Consider the following 16020-nt stretch of genomic DNA (forward strand, 5'->3'; position numbering starts at 1 on the left):
AAGTTTAGGAAAAAAAAATCGGATTTTAGTTAATTGGCATAAGAACCCTATCGGATTGAATTTAATAAATGGAAGCTTGGATTTGATGAAAACCCTTTTGGATTCCCTCTCAATAGAAATAAATAATTTATTTAGGTTTATTCAATTAAGATAGAGTGGTGATCTGTATTTTATTTGATTAAAAGAGGAAAAATCGAATACCATTTTAAAAAAGGACAAAACTCCAATATTTCGTACCGAATAAACAAGGAGAAAAACTCTCTCTCATTCTTGGAAAGAAAATTACAGAGGAACGAAGAAACACGACGGAGGTCGGGAACGATGGACGAGGATTCGCTGATGGCGAGGCCTTCTTCTTCTTCTTCTTCTTCTTCTTCTAGAAGTGGGGCGATCAGTTCAGCCATGGGGTTGTCCAGCTTTGATTTTCAGGTGGGTTTCGTCTCTCTCTCTCTCTCTCTCTCTCTGTCTACTCTTCCCCCTTGAATTTCTCGGAATTGGGTCGTCGTCAATGGTCGTTACCGCAACGAACTGGTGCTGTTTATTTGCAATTCCGTGCGCTGAGCGAGCGGTGCTTACCCCGCAGCTTTTGAACGAGCGAGGTTGGAGGGACGGAGCCGGTCTCGGTGCTTCTGAGCAGGCAAGACTTAAATCTTCTTGATTCCTGCTTTTGTTATTGATGTGCTTTCATGGGATTTTGGGGTTAAATTGAAATTATGGGCTGTTATTGGTTTTCTGGGATTGGAAAGGTTGGATTGGATATCCGTCGGTTGTGTCGTGTTTCCGGCATTCTTCCGTTTGTTTGAGCTCTTTGGACAGGGGTTGGAGACTTGAGTTGCTTTGGTGAAGCAGTTTGACATCGATTGTAGCTTCTGGGTGGAAGCTTCCAGTGGTTGCCTTCATTGCTACAAGGAAGGACTATATGCAGTTAAAAGAGATTTGAATCTCGAACATTTGTAGGCGTTCGTGTTTTCAAGGAAAGAATTATGGCAGTGTGTGAATGGATAGGAAGTTCTGAAGTTAGAGTAAAGCAACTGAGGTTTTATTCATTGTGAATTTGTTCGTGTTAAGTTTTTCTTCCTCTGCTGCTGTGGTCTCTCCTTGTAGCAGCCATGCAGTGGGAATTGGGTCTTTGGTTGTTTCGAGCGTCAGTGATCGAAATGAGGTTATCTATCTCTCAGTTTCATGGGTGACTGTGGTGCATGAGACCGCTAGTGATGCTGCGCAATTTTGAGAAGCAAGTGTGAAATGATAAAAAGAAATGATCAATTAAAAGCATCATTACAAAACTTGCCTATCTTTTTTGCTTATAGTGTCAATGGCTGTGAGGTACTCAATATGCCATAGCGTCGCATATGGTGTAGTTATGGTTTTTTAGCACATTACATAGATGAGAAAAAAATAAAGCTTTTGAGTGGAACACATTGCCCACTAATGAGAAAATTAAACGAGAATAAGAACTTATTACTGTGAAATAGCTGCATTTTTTTTTGCTTTTGTCTTTATGATAATTTCTGTGTGGATTTTCCTTCTTAAGCAGGCATCCATAGGTAGGGAGTCAAACTCATTGGCCAGGTCTGCAGAAGCCATCGACTCGTCGAATAGAGGATTTCAGGTAGTCTCTATTCCTCTCTCCCTTTCCAGGCCCCTAGCTGCACCCAGCATCCCCAGACCTATATATTCTTTTCAACTTTTCTGCTTCTGACTATCATATTTACGTTTTGATCTTGTACTTAAGCGCTTCCCCTTTGTGGCAGCTTCTCAAGAAACATGGTTGGAAAGAAGGTACTGGTCTCGGTGTGTTTGAACAGGTTGGTATCCTTTATTTTCAAGATTGATAGTTTTCTTAATAGAATTTTTTTTTGTGTTGAGTGAGATCAATGCAGCACGGATCTGGTTGGCCTGTTCTTTGTTTTCCCTGCTGGGTTGGTATATTGAAAGGGTTCTGATTATGTTAATGTTGTCGATTTTTCAGTATATCACTTTATGGGCAATTGAGTCGAGCTTCTTTGGAATCTCTTCATTTTAATCTCGAAAGGTTGACTTGCTTTATCATGTGCATAATGAGTTTGTTGGTTGCCACATGATCTGACTTGAGGAGACCATGTTGTACGAAATAGGGCAATTTGGGTATTCGTGATTAAAAGTCCACAGTTTAGTTCAACAAATATCAGTGCTTAGTAAAAAACAACAGGTGGTTCCTCTATTGCGATCTCCTATTTTTCATCTCATTCTTGCAGTTGGGGATATTTTCATTCCTTAGCTGAGTCTTTTTTTGAGTCAATATCTGGTGCATTTTTTTATTTCAACTGATTTTAGTGGAAATAGACTAACTTTCCATGCTGCTATCAGGGTCGATTGGAACCTGTTGAGGCACATTTGAAGAATAATAAGCGTGGCCTTGGAGCAGATAGAGGGAAGAAGAAAGTCCACTCTCGTACTGGTCGCTCAGACCAAAACGATGAAAATGTAAGTAGTCAAATTCTGGTAGGTTTGTCACTTATTTGAAGAAAAAATCCATTAGAATGGAACTGTCAAGTACTTATTCTTTTGGTAAAAGTCAGGCCAGAAGAAAAAGGATTGCTCTCGACTGTTAGACAGGACATGATAGATAGTAAATTTTAGCAGGTTTCTTGGACAACACGCAAGTAGCCAGTAGATAAACAACATTGTTTTGACCCTAAACAAATAAACAACAATGTGAAAGTTGTTGAGCTGTAGACAGATGAGGTGGAAGCCATAATGGATACGTGTGCCAACATGAGTGTGTTCTGCCATTTTGCATTCTCCTATCTATATCTAGACTCTTCTTCTGTTAAAAAGGACAACCTATGTGCATGGTTTAGAGAGTTCCCAAAAGTTGATTGGGATCGCCGTGGAGCTCAGTTTTTGAAGTGTAAAACAAGCTTAAGCCAATCTGTTCCCAAGCACCTGGCCACACTGGGTCAGAAAGAACCAGAGGACCGTTAGTAGTGAGGAATTTTTACTGAAATAGGCAGATCATACTCCACAATTTGCATTACCAATCCCATGAGCCTAAGGATCTGCTAGTATTTTCTGTATGGAGATTATCAGAGCCAGCATATTCATCACTTACACCACCGTATCTTTCGAAGTTGCTAAATAGCTGTTTTTTTGTTCTAGAGGACCACTATAACCTACTTTGTATCTCTAATGATGTCATACCAGTAAGCACATCACTGTAGCCTCGAGTGACGGCCTCTTATCTACCTCAATAGTTAAAGCAGAGAATTACCTAATGCTTAAATCTCTTTTGGCTCCGATGATTTGTATCTATACTCAATTGTTATGGTCGAAGTAGTTTGTTTCTATACTTTCTTTGTTCAAATATAAGTCATATCAGTAACAGGCAGGCCTTACTTGATAAGCACGAGTTTGTCCTTGTCCAAGCCTACACAGACGAGTTTTATTAGAAAGGTTTACCGCGTCATATCATCACATGTAGTGGGTTTCCTGTGGCTTCCACATGCTGCACTTGTGAATAGAAAGATCACTCCCACTGAAGATTAGCCCTTGAATTATTCAATGGGTCTCATGCTTGCCAATTGCTTATCAGAACATTCAATTTGTGGTCAGGAACAAAAACCACCGAAGAAGACCAAGGCACTCTCAAAAAAGATGAGAAAATTGCAGGAGCAAGAGCAGAGGTTGCAAGAGAAGGAATTTGAGCGGGCTTTCTTCAGGGAGTTTTGGCCAGACAATGTGTGATAGTGAAATCGCAGGTCCTTATTTTTTTTTAATTCTGCCATCCCCAAAGGCGACGTACATAATTGTTCTCACTCTTTAGGCATTTGTCATAATTGCATAGCCTTTATTTAGCAGTTGCTAGCCATGAGCGACGAACCATCCTGAGAGAGGCATGTCATGATGAGTCCACATCTTCGGTTACCACATAATTTTTCACGTGATACAGCACTGGGATTTTCTTTTCTTTTTTTGGGTAACGGGTGGGTCAATCATCATCAAGGTTGTTTCTGTACCCTGCCATTGTTGTAATTTTATTGTTACCTTCACTTTACAGTTGCGATGACGAGTTACCCTCTTCTTGCGTTCGAGCTTGTAAAGCCTTGTCCTTTGAACTTGTATCTCTTCTTGGGTTTGTCATACAGTGTGGGAGTTTGAAGCCAAACATCCCGAGGGCTTGATCTTTGGGGTCGCATGAGAAATGTCTGTCTGTATCATTTATGCCTTAGCACGTTAGCCCGTTTATGCTTTTGGAGGTATGCAGCAGGTCGAGGGTTCGCACTTACCAGATTATTTATTAGTGGATCAAATCTTCTGGGGTTGGCTCAAGGGTCATCTTTCTTTTATCAGAGGCATTGCTGCATGTTAATATCGGCATATTTGAACGTGTGATAAGACATACTCTGCTTTCGACATTGATTTATGACTCTCTCTGCTTGCCTTGGTCGCATGATCTTTCGGCGAGGTGCGGCGACCCTCGTCGGATCTCTCTATGGAGATTATGAGGCGACAGACAAAGTCCCTCCTTACGGTAGCGAGTCTACTAACTATTCAACTCCCTTTCTCTTTCTCGCCTTTTTTGGGGGATCCGTGCATGGTCGATGAATATTTGCAATTGGAGTTATAAGGAATATGTTATTAGAAACATCGCGGAACGAGAGGCTATGGAAAGAGAGAAGAATTCACCACAAATGGAAGTGCTGCACCCGGTGGTTCTTTCTTGTTGTAAGTGAAAAAGATCCAGAACTAATGAATAGTGAAAACGATTCATATATCTACATTTCATGCCCACTCGTTCTAAAAGGAAGATCATTCAAATTTTAATGAAAGTTTAACTCCAATTAGATCCATTCGACTGATTTAGACTGCACTTAGGGCTACATTCGGACTCCCACTCAACAAATCCGTCCATATACTAATAAAAAAGGACCAACATATATAATAAAGCCCACACAACTCAATTGAATAAAAAAAAATTCCAAGGACTTTATCATACATATACATATATTTGACATTTAATTAATAATGGGTTTCGTAATCTTGAAATGTAGGAAATAACCTTTTCGTTTTCACTTTCTTGTTAAAGTTAACGCATTATGTAAATTGTTTAAAATTACATGCAAATTTACAAGTCGTGAAGCGTTTTGGACTCGAAAAAAATAAAATTCCTATAGTTGCAAAAAATAAAAAATAAAAATATGAAAAGATATATATTTTTTCACTTAATATGATTATACAAATGGTTCCTGGACTTTGGTAAGATGTGTAATATGCTTCCTCAACTTTTGGTAAATATTCAATATGGTCCTTATACCCAATGTTATTCTTTAATTAATTGAAGTTTAGGAACACATTGAATATTTTCATATAGTCCAAAGACTAAATTGAAAATAAATCAAAAGTTCAGGTACCACATTAGACAAATTAAAAGTTTATATTGCACATTAAATTAAAATTTTAAAAATATATTGAATAAATTAAAAATTCGCGAATCACATTTCACATTTTATCAAAGTTCGGGATCATGTGTGTCATTTTTCGAAAAACGACCGTACACTCCGGCGGAATTAAGTGTCAAAATCGCTCTTTAATAAAAGAACCCGTTAAACCCTCCTCACCTTGCACTTTTTTTTGCTAAACAGAGATAGGCTCTCCCGCTCACCTCCGATGGCGCTCTGCACATCTTCCATCTCTCCCTGTTCGACCCTCCGACGGCAACCCACCCAATTCCCCTTCCTCCACCCTCCGCCCTCCTCGCCGCCGCCGACCTCGCTCCCCCGAATCGCCCGCTCCAATCCCCTCCCGTTCGCGCCGCTGTCCGCGAGAGCCTCGGCCCGCCGATCGGCGGCGCCCGTGCCGGCCGCTTCCAAGGGCGGCGGCGGCCCGGCCCGAGGCGGCGACGGGAAGAGCCCCGCCGCGAAGGAGCAGGCCAAGGCGGGAGGAGATGAGGAGGAGGGAGAGATGGTGGAGGTGGAGGAGGACCTGCCGTGGATACAGGAGAAGGCGCTCGACCTCGTGGAGTTCACCGGCTCCGTCACGCAGGCGATTCCCGGCCCTAGGGTCGGCTCCAGCTCCCTGCCGTGGATGCTCGCCGTCCCTCTGGCGTACGTCGGGATCAGCTTCGTGATTGCCTTCGTCAAGACGGTGAGGAAGTTGGGCTCTCCCAGAGAGAAGCGCCGGAGATTGGTGAGTTTCCCTCGGCTTTTTACCTGCTCGAGCTCGTCCCGACTCGTTCCGGGACTCAACTTGGTCGGTGTTAGGATACTAGCAGGGAATTGTAATTTGAGGATGTGGCGATTTTTTGTTGATCTCGTGCCAGATTATTTCTTCAGGTGAACAAAAATGCTATGCTGTGTAAATCAATTGATGAGCTATTTCAGAAGGGGACTGAAGTGCAGCCCTCTGATCTCGAGGGAATTGTGAAGAAGGTGAGACCTGTAATTCATTATTGAACATTGTCTGGCATCCAGTGCTGATCTTTAGTTCGAGAGGATGAATAGCCAGTTTGTTGGTGGTTGGAGTTTTGCAGAAGCTGCATTCCAGAAAAAGAGGAAAAGGAAAACCACTTCACTTGCATCTTTTTTTACTGCAAATACCTGAGTTTTTGTTGGTGCTGGAAAGATTAAAAATTTTCAATGTGAAGTTGTATAAAAGGATAGAATGGATTGGAAACATACAAGCCACCTGCTGATACGCTGACAAAGGATGGTTGGCAGGTTATTTTGCACATCGCCTTCTCTTCTTGCCACTAGACATTTTTGTTATTGTATAGGGATGTGTCGCCATAATAGACAAATCACGATTTATGGCATGACGGTAAGTACTTAGATACTTGGATCTTCTCCACACTCTAATTGCAGGCCAATTAATCCTTCTTCCCGATTTCGTGTGAACTTGTCGTTCTGAATTGCCCTTTGAGGAAGGGTAATATCAATTTGTTATTGTCATTTTAAACGTTGAAGAATCTTTTCTAAGTGGATGTATTTTGCTTCATGCCATCAATATATGTCTTTTGCTTTATACCATCAATTTGTCGATCCTTTCTGGTAGATCTTTGCCCTTTTATACTTATATTTTCCACAAGCATACCGTCCTGAAGAACTGGACAGTCCCTCGTGCGTCCTTTCATGTGCTGCAGTCCTGGTTCGATATGATAACAACTTCCGTTCTATGTCCAGACAGGTTTTGGCATGGAGGACGTGTTGCGAAAGTATATCAGATATGCGCTGAATGAGAAGCAATTTAACCCAGAAGTAATTGCCAACTTGATACAGCTTAGAAAAGCTTCTATGTTGGAAGATTCTCAGGTTGCGGAGACTATCAATGACATCTCTCACCGCATTGTTCGTGACAAGGGTAAGATGATAGCATCATCCTGTCACACTTTTTGTTCAGCATAACTAAATCTTAGTTGCCCATATTTCTGCTCAAATCATATGCATCTTCACTTTATATTCTCTTCAGAATAGCACAACATAGGGACAAAACCACTATGTCGATTAAAATCAAGTTTTTCTTTCTAATCAGATATATTACACTGATTATATCTTGTTTTTGCTTTTCCAATAAGTTACACTGATGACATCTTGGTTTCAGGCCCAGTGGTCATGAACATGGCAGGGTATTCTGAGAAGGGTTTCAAGAGGAAACTTGCTGTGCAAGCTCTTTTTGGGAAGGTCTTCTATTTGTCTGAGGTAAGCTGCCAAGTAACAGTTCTTACATATATTCCTCCACATTGGTCAAACTTCTTTGATGCTACTAGGAGTCTTCGTATGGTTAATCTGTTAAGATTGTTTGGATGGATCTTTCATGAAAAGTTTGGATAGATTTATGACTTCACTGCTCTGAAATTTCATTGAGTAGAGGGGTTGCTTCTTTGGCATGAGATTGTGCTGGGTGAATGGAAGTTTACTTTGTGGGGCCCGAATAGAAGTTCATCAACTTTTTTATAGTAATGAGCATCTTTACCTACCTATATAAAATGTTATTTATAAAACAGCTGTGGTTGAGATCTTTTTGCGTTTAGTTTTTGAATTGATCCCAACTTTTTCACCTTTTTGAACAGTTGCCAGAGTTTTGTTCACAGGATAGCTCCTTGATAGTCAAGGAAATTTTTGGGGTCGCAGAGTAAGTTCTTTGTCTTATAATCTTCCTTTTTCAAGTTAAAATCTTTGAAGCAGCCATCATTATAATCATAACTTGTCTTATGGTAATCGAAACTTAGTGGAACTATGTGTTAATCTGGGATCACAAAAAAAAGGGAATATGGCACAAATGGTCACTAAACTTTGGTGCAATGTGCAGCGTTATTCCTGAACTTTTAATTTGTTCCATTTGGTCCTTGAACTTTGGTCCAATGTGCAATGGCATCCCTTAACTTTTAATTTGTTCGTTGTGGTCCTTGAACTTTTAAACATTTTCATATTGTCTAGGGACTACATTGAACATTGGACCAAAAATTAGGGACCACATTTAACAAATTAGAAGCCTAGGGACGACATTGCACATTTGATAAAAGTTCAGGGACTACGCTGCACGTAGTGAAAGCTCACGGATCACATTAAGGACTATTTATGTTATTATTTCCAAAAAAAAAAAAATCAGCGGTATGAGAATGAGGTTTGACTCGTTTCTTTTTTTTTTTTTCTATCAATCAGCGAAGATGCCGACAAGCTTCGATTGCACACCCTCTCTGAAGCTGGGGATTTGGATTCGCTGGAGAAGATGGTCGACGATTCTGATTCAGAAGATTCAGAGGAAAGTCCATCCGGTTCTCCTCAACCAACTTGATTTTATAGCAGCTGGACTTGATATGTAACTCTTGACTCAGTTTCGGGGTCGGTCCTTGCCTGTGGGAATCCTTGGTTCAGCACACCCTTCCACCTCCTGAATTGTCTGAAGAAAAAACACGGAAGGAGGATGAAGGGATTTTCTTCATGTGGCAGAAATTGCAAAGGTTTCATTCTAGATCTCCTTTTGGAGCTTTTCCTGTCCAGAAATTTTGGGGAGTTCAGAGTTGTTTGTTTTCCTTTTGTTTTTTCTCGTAGTGTTTTTTTAATGTGATACAGGTTCAGCGTTCGATTTTGGGTTGTGACTGCTTGTTGTACCAAGATAGTAACACATGGAATCTTTAACAAATAAAGAGATTTCATTTGACTGACAGCAGAAAATTTCGAAATTCTGCGGTTGTTCTCTTCTGTCCGTGAGCGAGTACTTGTTAATGGTCGCCCACCGGGCTGATGCCTCGGTCAAGACACATCGGTTCAGGCCATGGCGAAGTGCCATTGCTATGGCTCTAGTAAAGCTTCGTCCGGAATCGACATAATCTTTGTTGTTAACGAGACTTTCCATAGCAAAACAAGATCGATACGATACAAATTAGGTAAAAGTTAAGAGTTTTGCAGTACACCGTTTCTCGAGCGAGGTGTTGTGTACTTTTTAAATTGATTGTTTCCGAATTGAAACAATTCATCGTTATTTTCACCTTTTCCTTCGTTAGACTCGTCGTTTGATTTGTGTACCATTTTCCTGAAAACTACGTAAAATGAGGCATCCGGTGCGAGCCTCTATAATCTCGATAAGCGCTGAACTCGAGCTCGCCTCGACTCGCACGTTCCGTATTTGAAATTTGACCCGAGCTCGATCAAATAATAATTTAACCAATCAAATTCGAGTTATAGGAAACTTTTTTTTTTTGGGTTGCCCCTTTTTGGGGACAAGGCCGTGAGTTGGGGATGCAGCAAACAACAATAAAACGTGCATCGTCATGCCAGTGGATCACCAAAACCCATTTGAAAGTGGCCAACGACTTCCATCCTCCCGGCGGAGTCCTCCATGCAAATGCAACGTCCCTCTCTCTCTCTGCCGCTTAGCTAATCTCTCTCTCTCTCTCTCTCTCTCTCTCTAGCTCTGCGCATTTCATCCCGTACTCCGCCGATCCAATTCTTCTCCGATCGCCATTCCAATCCCAAATGCTCCGCCAATCTCTCTCAAAACCTCCCGCCTCCGTCGTCCCTCTCCCGCCATGCCCCCCCTCCCGTTCCCGCAACCGCCGCCTCCCCTTCGGAGCCCGGTGCGGCGCCGAGCCCGCGGCCCCCCGGCCTCGCCTCGGTGCCGGGCCGCCGCCCTTGGCTGATCCGCCGCCGCCGCTGTCGTCGGCGATGAAGCTGATGGAGCCGGCGGCGTCCGCGACGGCCGGGCCGTATCCGGGGGGCAAGATGGGGTCGTACACGGGGAGGGATCCCGGCGTGAAGAAGCCCGGGTGGCTGCGGCAGAGGGCTCCCCAGGGGGAGAGGTTCGACGAGGTGAAGGACTCGCTGTCCCGGCTCAATCTGAATACCGTTTGCGAGGAGGCTCAGTGCCCTAACATTGGGGAGGTATTGTTTCTTTCTTCCTGTTTTGTTCTCACGGTCATGTATAGTGTGTCATTAGCACGATTTCGCGGTTAGTGTAGACCGAAATTGATGAGTACATAGTGCAGTAACGGCTTCACGAATGCATCACAGTATCATAAGCTGGAAATGATGATGTGTGGAATGTATGTGGCAGTGTTGGAATGGCGGAGGAGATGGTATTGCCACTGCCACGATCATGCTTCTCGGGGATACCTGCACCCGTGGCTGTCGGTTTTGTGCCGTCAAGACTAGCCGGAACCCTGCGCCGCCTGATCCAATGGAACCGGAAAATACTGCGCAGGCTATAGCAAGTTGGGGGTAGGTGTCCAGCACTGCATTTGGACTTACCTGTTCTGTAGAAGTTGGTTATTTATGGCTAGATGTATGTTCTGCATTGAGCTCTATCATAGTGTACACTTCAGTAATAGTAGGAAAAAGTAGCATTCTAGGTCCTTGAGATCTTTTCTGTACTATCATGCTTCCTTGCAAGGCAGTCGCTCTGACTGCTAATTACAGAACTCTGTTGTTGTTTATGTTGTATTGCTCGAATTACTAATTGCCCAGGCTGGCAGTAGATCCTTTTGCACTACTACTGAATTTTGGCTTGGGGTGCGGTTCGGTTAGTGTCAAATGGCTTTGCCAATGACAACTATGAAATATCATCCTAAAAAATCTGTCACAGCCTGTATCAGTGATCCACAGAGGAGGCAGTACGAGAGAGAAGAAGCACAAGGAAAAGGAATGCAATGTTTTAGGGACTTTCATTGCTTCTATGGGAACAGAAAAGGAAGAAGAGGCACAAGGAAAAGGAACGCAATTTTTTTAGGGACTTTCATTGCTTTTCTGGGAACTAGTGTCTGGCACTGCATTTTCACGATCTGTGTTACCCCTTATCTTTTTATGTCTCTTAATATCTACACATTCTATGCTGCATATTTTTTTTAATTCAGTTGTTAACAAGCTGATGCCAATGTGTCTTTTTTTGCTTCTTTTGGAGAGTTTTAGCTGACTGGTTAGTTGACAAATTTTACCTTTTTTGGTTATGTGATTTTTTCCTCTTGCGTTTGTTTTAACTCATCTTGTGTTCCTATTCTTGCAGAGTGGATTACATAGTCCTAACAAGTGTTGATCGTGATGATATACCTGATGGTGGAAGTGGTCATTTTGCTCAGACTGTCAAGGCCATGAAGGTGCAATTGTCTTAAGAAGGCTCTTTTAGGTTTTTTTAGCTCTCTGATTTACTAGACCCATGCCGAAATTGAAATAAATCATATTGATGAGTGGTGACCTCTTCTGCAGAAGCTCAAGCCAGAGATCATGGTCGAGTGTTTGACATCTGATTTTCGGGGTGACTTAACTGCCGTAGAGACTCTTGCTCACTCTGGATTGGATGTTTTTGCTCACAATATTGAAACTGTGAAGCGGCTTCAGCGCATTGTCAGAGACCCTCGTGCTGGGTAGGTTCCCAAGTTTAAATGAATAATAATATGGGTCAATCTTCAAGGAAAGTTCTATCGTTGTGCCAAATTTACCATACACATGATTCATATCATGAAGCATTTAAAAATTAAGTCAGCAGATAAATGTACAGGTTCGGACAAAGGTACTGGCTCATTCATTTGTTGTCGAAATTGCATCTTGAAGAATCTATACCCTCTTTTAATTCTAGTTACATTATTTCCGCATTTGACTCCCCATTATTTAAAAGGCGAGATCCTTCACCCAAGTTAATCCGCAGATCTTTTATTGCCGCTTTCTGAGATGTAGAAAAAAAAATCAGCGCTTTGATTTTTAGAGATGATGTTCTCTGCTTTCATGTTCATAGATCTTTTGCTTGTTGAGGTCTGTCCTAAACAATCGATGCATTAACACGCGAAAAAACAATTGCTTGCGTATTTTCCATTATCTACTCAGTGACTTAGCAGTGTGGATCACTGACTTCCAATCAGAGCTTCCTTCGTTGGCAATTCGTATCTGTGTTGTTTTGTGCCCTCTTTCTCCCATCTATCCAACTTCTGATAGTCTGACTTATGTGCAGAAGAATCCTTGTCTAATCGTTTTATTCTTGATCTTACAAAGAGCCTCCAATGGGCCCTAAAAAAGTCTACTTACAAATAGATATCGTCTTTAACCCTGAAAAAAGTACCTAATGTATATTCATGCGAAGGACACTTTCTTGAGCTCGTTTGTCACTTGTTAGTGAGAATCGCTGATAATGTTAGTCAGGACCAAGTTTTCAGGAACAGAGTAGAAGCACTTATAATTGTTGGAGAACAAATGACATCATTACTTTTTATTTTATATTCAACCTATTAGAAAAGGTTTAGAGATTTGAGTGGACAAATTAAAAGGTCAGTACCAAAGTCTATATCAAACTAAAGTTTATGAACTGTTCATGTCATCATACAGAGTATTTGTTAATTATCCATGAGTAGAATTGAGTGGATGATGGTCTCAGAGTTGCTGCTTTATAATGTCCATGCCATCTTGCTTGTTCTGAAGTGCTTTACTAAAGATCATTTTTGGGGTGGGCATTGGTTAACTTATCATTCCATCCAAGTAAGGTTTCTCTGAAAAAGGAAAAACGAAATAAAAAAAGAAACAAAAATTTAAAGAAAAAGGAAAGATTGCCTTCTGTGTTTTTCATAACTTGGGGTGTGTTTCTGCGGCGCAGGTATGAGCAAAGCCTATCAGTCCTAAACCATGCAAAGTTGAGCAAGGAAGGAATGATAACAAAATCTTCTATAATGTTGGGCCTTGGAGAATCTGATGATGAGTTGAAGGAAGCCATGGCTGACTTGAGGGCAATAGACGTTGATATCTTGACGCTTGGACAATATTTGCAGGTATGCCCAAGCTGCTCTGCCATGTGCCCGACCTTTTCTCTTGAGAGGGTGATGCGTATTAGATAGTCATCTCCAGGAAGCGCAGACGAGTCTACCTAAAATGCCTTTTGGTTATAATATAGACTGCTTATGGATTTTGTTCACTTATTAATTTGTCAGACCTTCTGTTTATTCCGATCTTTTTTATGACCGAGGCCTTCTGGTAATTTCAGTAATCCAATTCTTGCAGCCTACTCCACTCCACCTGACAGTAAAAGAGTATGTAACCCCAGAGAAGTTTGCTTTCTGGAAGGAATATGGGGAGTCCCTAGGATTCCGATATGTAGCCAGTGGTCCACTGGTAAGTACTCTTTGCCATTCGGGAGGACATTGGGCTCCTTAAAATGTATCTTGTGGTTTCTAACTATATTTGCAGAGAGTTAAGAAAATGACACCCTACACTCTATTCTCTCAAATTTTTTTTTTTGTTAGAATTTTGTATTCTCTCCGTTTTTCTGTTCTTATGGTGGTAATGGGCCAAAGAAAGGTGTGACCTTATTGATCAGTATTCAATGTGGCCAGCCAAAGTTTATCGATCAGGATTTTACTACTGATGTTTATTCTCTTTCTCAATATCTGTTTCAGGTCCGATCCTCCTATAGGGCTGGGGAGCTCTTTGTGAAGACAATGGTGAGAGAAAGGTCCAAGGCTAATTAATGACAGTGCTGGATTTTCTCAGTAAAATCATCGCCCTTATTGGTAGACTTAGATACTGAATTACTGAAGCAAAGAGCAACTACTGAAGGAACAGATATCAGTTTCAAGAAGTTCCATGAATCAGGGATATTGATTGAAGACCTGGTAGGACCGCCTGCAGACTTATTTTCGCAGTTCCTGTGAATATTAAGGTTATGAGGATTTCAAAGTCAGTACCTGGTTTATTTCAGTGAGGTTCTTTATTTGTTGTTTTCATGAATTATACTTGCATTTAAAAGGGGAAGCTGAAAAATTCTTGACAATGAATCGATTTTCTCTCTATTTGATTTTATGTATGGATTCTGGTTTGAAATTCAAAGATATTGAAGGCAACAGAAGTTTAGTTCCTTTCTTTCATCACTGTGTTCTCTTTAGGGTCTGATGTTTCCATCTTGTTCTATGTTCCCTACTCCATCTCTTGTAACTGGTGATTGAACAAATTTAACAATTTTGATTTTGTTTTCTTCTACTCTCACTCTGTTTAGATTTAAGAAGTTAATAGTTAGATAGTCACGTAGGGAGATCGGTACAAAAGCTAATGCTAGTAGCAGCAGAAGCATCATTTCTCATGGTTGATCTGCGGCGGGATCTGCATGTGCTCATCGCGAAATAACAAATTTATTCTGCGGTAGTCGTTGATGGATCTATACTGCAAATACCGTAGGTTGCTATTGAGAAATCTCCACACAAGTGGCTTACGTCGCCCCATGATTTCATTGATAAAAAGAGCATCTCCCCGACACATCGAGGACGATGAAGGTCACTTGCGGAGACTTTTCTTTTTCACTGTTCTCTTCTTTTTCACCGGTGGTGGTGTCATGTAACCGACCCACAGGAAAATGAGCGAAGAAGACCTTTGTCCCTTTGGTTTTGGTCAGTGAAAGTTCGCACGACTTGGGGAAAGTTGCAGACAACCCACTGGAAAAGGACGATCCGCACCCAGGAACGAAAACCAGCTATACCACCTATGAATCTATCATCACCTCCACCTCGGGGTTGCTACATGGAATTCCTTCCCTGTTTTTGCGCTAAAAGCTAAGCTTATAGGACAGTCTATATGTATATATCCCATGTTACTTGAGAAAATAGATGTGTGTAGTGTTCGTAACAGCGATGAACTTATTGCAGACCGTTGATCTTTTCACCACTAGACCAATCACCTCGGCCATCCTCCGACATTGAACTTAAAGTCAACAGTTGGGCTATTGGTACGTATATTTTGTTGTGGGGATGATGATGACATAAATAGTCATGAACTTTGATCCAATGTGTAAATTTTAATTCCATGTACAATAGCGTCCCCGACTTTTTAATTTGTTCAATGCGATCCTTAAATTTTTGGCGAATGTTTTAATTTAGCCCATGGATTGTATGGAAATATTTAATGTTGTTCTTTGATAGGAGGGACAATATTAAATAATTTCATATAATCTAAGGATTAATTGGACATCTACTAAAAGTTTATGGATCATATTAAATAAATTTAAAGTTTGGGAATCACATTAAATATCGAGCTAAAAAGTTTGGGGGCCATTCAAGGTTAACAGAACACGTTACACATCGGTATCAGACCATTCAAAACAAAAAGAAAGAGCGGAGAGAGAGAGAGATGTGTCTACTTTAGTCGGTCAAAGAAATATGCCGCTGCATATTCCCTCCGCCGCTTGATTCCCTTTCGCGAAGGCGGTCTCCTGTGTTTCAAAAGTAAAACCAGGACTCCAACCTGCGACCCACCAAGTGCTGTCTCCACCAACCAGCCACGTGCTCTTAAATCTTTCGCGTTTTGCCCCTCTCTCTCTCTATCACTCTTCTTTTCCTTTTCTTGTGAACCGAAAACCTTTTCCTCTCGCGAACGAATTAAGGTAAATCTATCTTGTTTGCGAATTGTTCTGAGCAAATTTCATATCGGGTGTCCAAATGTATGTTTCCAAGATCCTCATGCCACGCTTGAAAAGAAAATGCCTTCTCGTTGCTTAAAAAAGACCAACTTGGCGAAGGCTCGACATTGATAGCGAGACAGCGACGTCCCACAAAATCAGTCATTCCCCACCCCATCTCATAAT

General features: G+C 41.4%; 3 protein-coding genes across 4 annotated transcripts; all 3 read left to right on the forward strand.

The window, feature by feature from the left end:
• The first annotated feature begins 241 nt into the window (after positions 1 to 241).
• On the forward strand, positions 242 to 4719 carry LOC115680808 (uncharacterized). 2 transcript variants are annotated; one of them, XM_030604682.2, is made up of 7 exons: positions 242 to 429; positions 584 to 637; positions 1538 to 1612; positions 1755 to 1808; positions 2350 to 2466; positions 3595 to 3726; positions 4425 to 4719. In XM_030604682.2, exons 1-6 carry the CDS (start codon positions 322 to 324, stop codon positions 3724 to 3726), a joined length of 540 nt encoding a protein of 179 aa, XP_030460542.1. In that variant the 5' UTR covers positions 242 to 321; the 3' UTR covers positions 4425 to 4719. The 2 variants fall into 2 exon arrangements, with proteins under 2 accessions (XP_030460542.1, XP_056168853.1); XM_056312878.1 differs by lacking the exons at positions 584 to 637; positions 4425 to 4719 and having other exon boundaries at positions 3595 to 4103.
• A 911-nt stretch (positions 4720 to 5630) lies between these two features.
• On the forward strand, positions 5631 to 9184 carry LOC115667859 (uncharacterized). Its single transcript, XM_030589398.2, has 6 exons — positions 5631 to 6168; positions 6315 to 6410; positions 7161 to 7338; positions 7579 to 7676; positions 8048 to 8109; positions 8640 to 9184. The coding sequence occupies exons 1-6, from the start codon at positions 5650 to 5652 to the stop codon at positions 8770 to 8772; spliced, it is 1086 nt and encodes a 361-aa protein (XP_030445258.2). The 5' UTR covers positions 5631 to 5649; the 3' UTR covers positions 8773 to 9184.
• Positions 9185 to 10107: 923 nt separating this feature from the next.
• On the forward strand, positions 10108 to 14314 carry LOC115680558 (lipoyl synthase, chloroplastic). The gene is made up of 7 exons (XM_030604408.2): positions 10108 to 10358; positions 10531 to 10694; positions 11476 to 11566; positions 11676 to 11833; positions 13051 to 13222; positions 13452 to 13562; positions 13847 to 14314. The coding sequence occupies exons 1-7, from the start codon at positions 10143 to 10145 to the stop codon at positions 13916 to 13918; spliced, it is 984 nt and encodes a 327-aa protein (XP_030460268.1). The 5' UTR covers positions 10108 to 10142; the 3' UTR covers positions 13919 to 14314.
• Positions 14315 to 16020: the final 1706 nt, after the last annotated feature.

The sequence above is a fragment of the Syzygium oleosum genome, unplaced genomic scaffold (genome assembly GCF_021117445.2).
Source record: "Syzygium oleosum isolate NSW1041296 unplaced genomic scaffold, Sole_v2.1 Sole_v2.07, whole genome shotgun sequence".
Lineage (NCBI taxonomy): Eukaryota > Viridiplantae > Streptophyta > Magnoliopsida > Myrtales > Myrtaceae > Syzygium > Syzygium oleosum.

Coding starts and splice junctions, on each gene's coding strand:
- LOC115680808 (XM_030604682.2), top strand. CDS start 322: ATGGACGAGGATTCGCTGATGGCGAGGCCTTCTTCTTCTTCTTCTTCT. Junction 638..1,537: donor GTCTCGGTGCTTCTGAGCAG/GCAAGACTTAAA, acceptor CTTCTTAAGCAG/GCATCCATAGGTAGGGAGTC. Junction 1,613..1,754: donor CGTCGAATAGAGGATTTCAG/GTAGTCTCTATT, acceptor CCTTTGTGGCAG/CTTCTCAAGAAACATGGTTG.
- LOC115680558 (XM_030604408.2), top strand. CDS start 10,143: ATGAAGCTGATGGAGCCGGCGGCGTCCGCGACGGCCGGGCCGTATCCG. Junction 10,695..11,475: donor CAGGCTATAGCAAGTTGGGG/GTAGGTGTCCAG, acceptor CTATTCTTGCAG/AGTGGATTACATAGTCCTAA. Junction 11,834..13,050: donor GTCAGAGACCCTCGTGCTGG/GTAGGTTCCCAA, acceptor TCTGCGGCGCAG/GTATGAGCAAAGCCTATCAG.
- LOC115667859 (XM_030589398.2), top strand. CDS start 5,650: ATGGCGCTCTGCACATCTTCCATCTCTCCCTGTTCGACCCTCCGACGG. Junction 6,411..7,160: donor TCGAGGGAATTGTGAAGAAG/GTGAGACCTGTA, acceptor TTCTATGTCCAG/ACAGGTTTTGGCATGGAGGA. Junction 7,677..8,047: donor AGGTCTTCTATTTGTCTGAG/GTAAGCTGCCAA, acceptor CTTTTTGAACAG/TTGCCAGAGTTTTGTTCACA.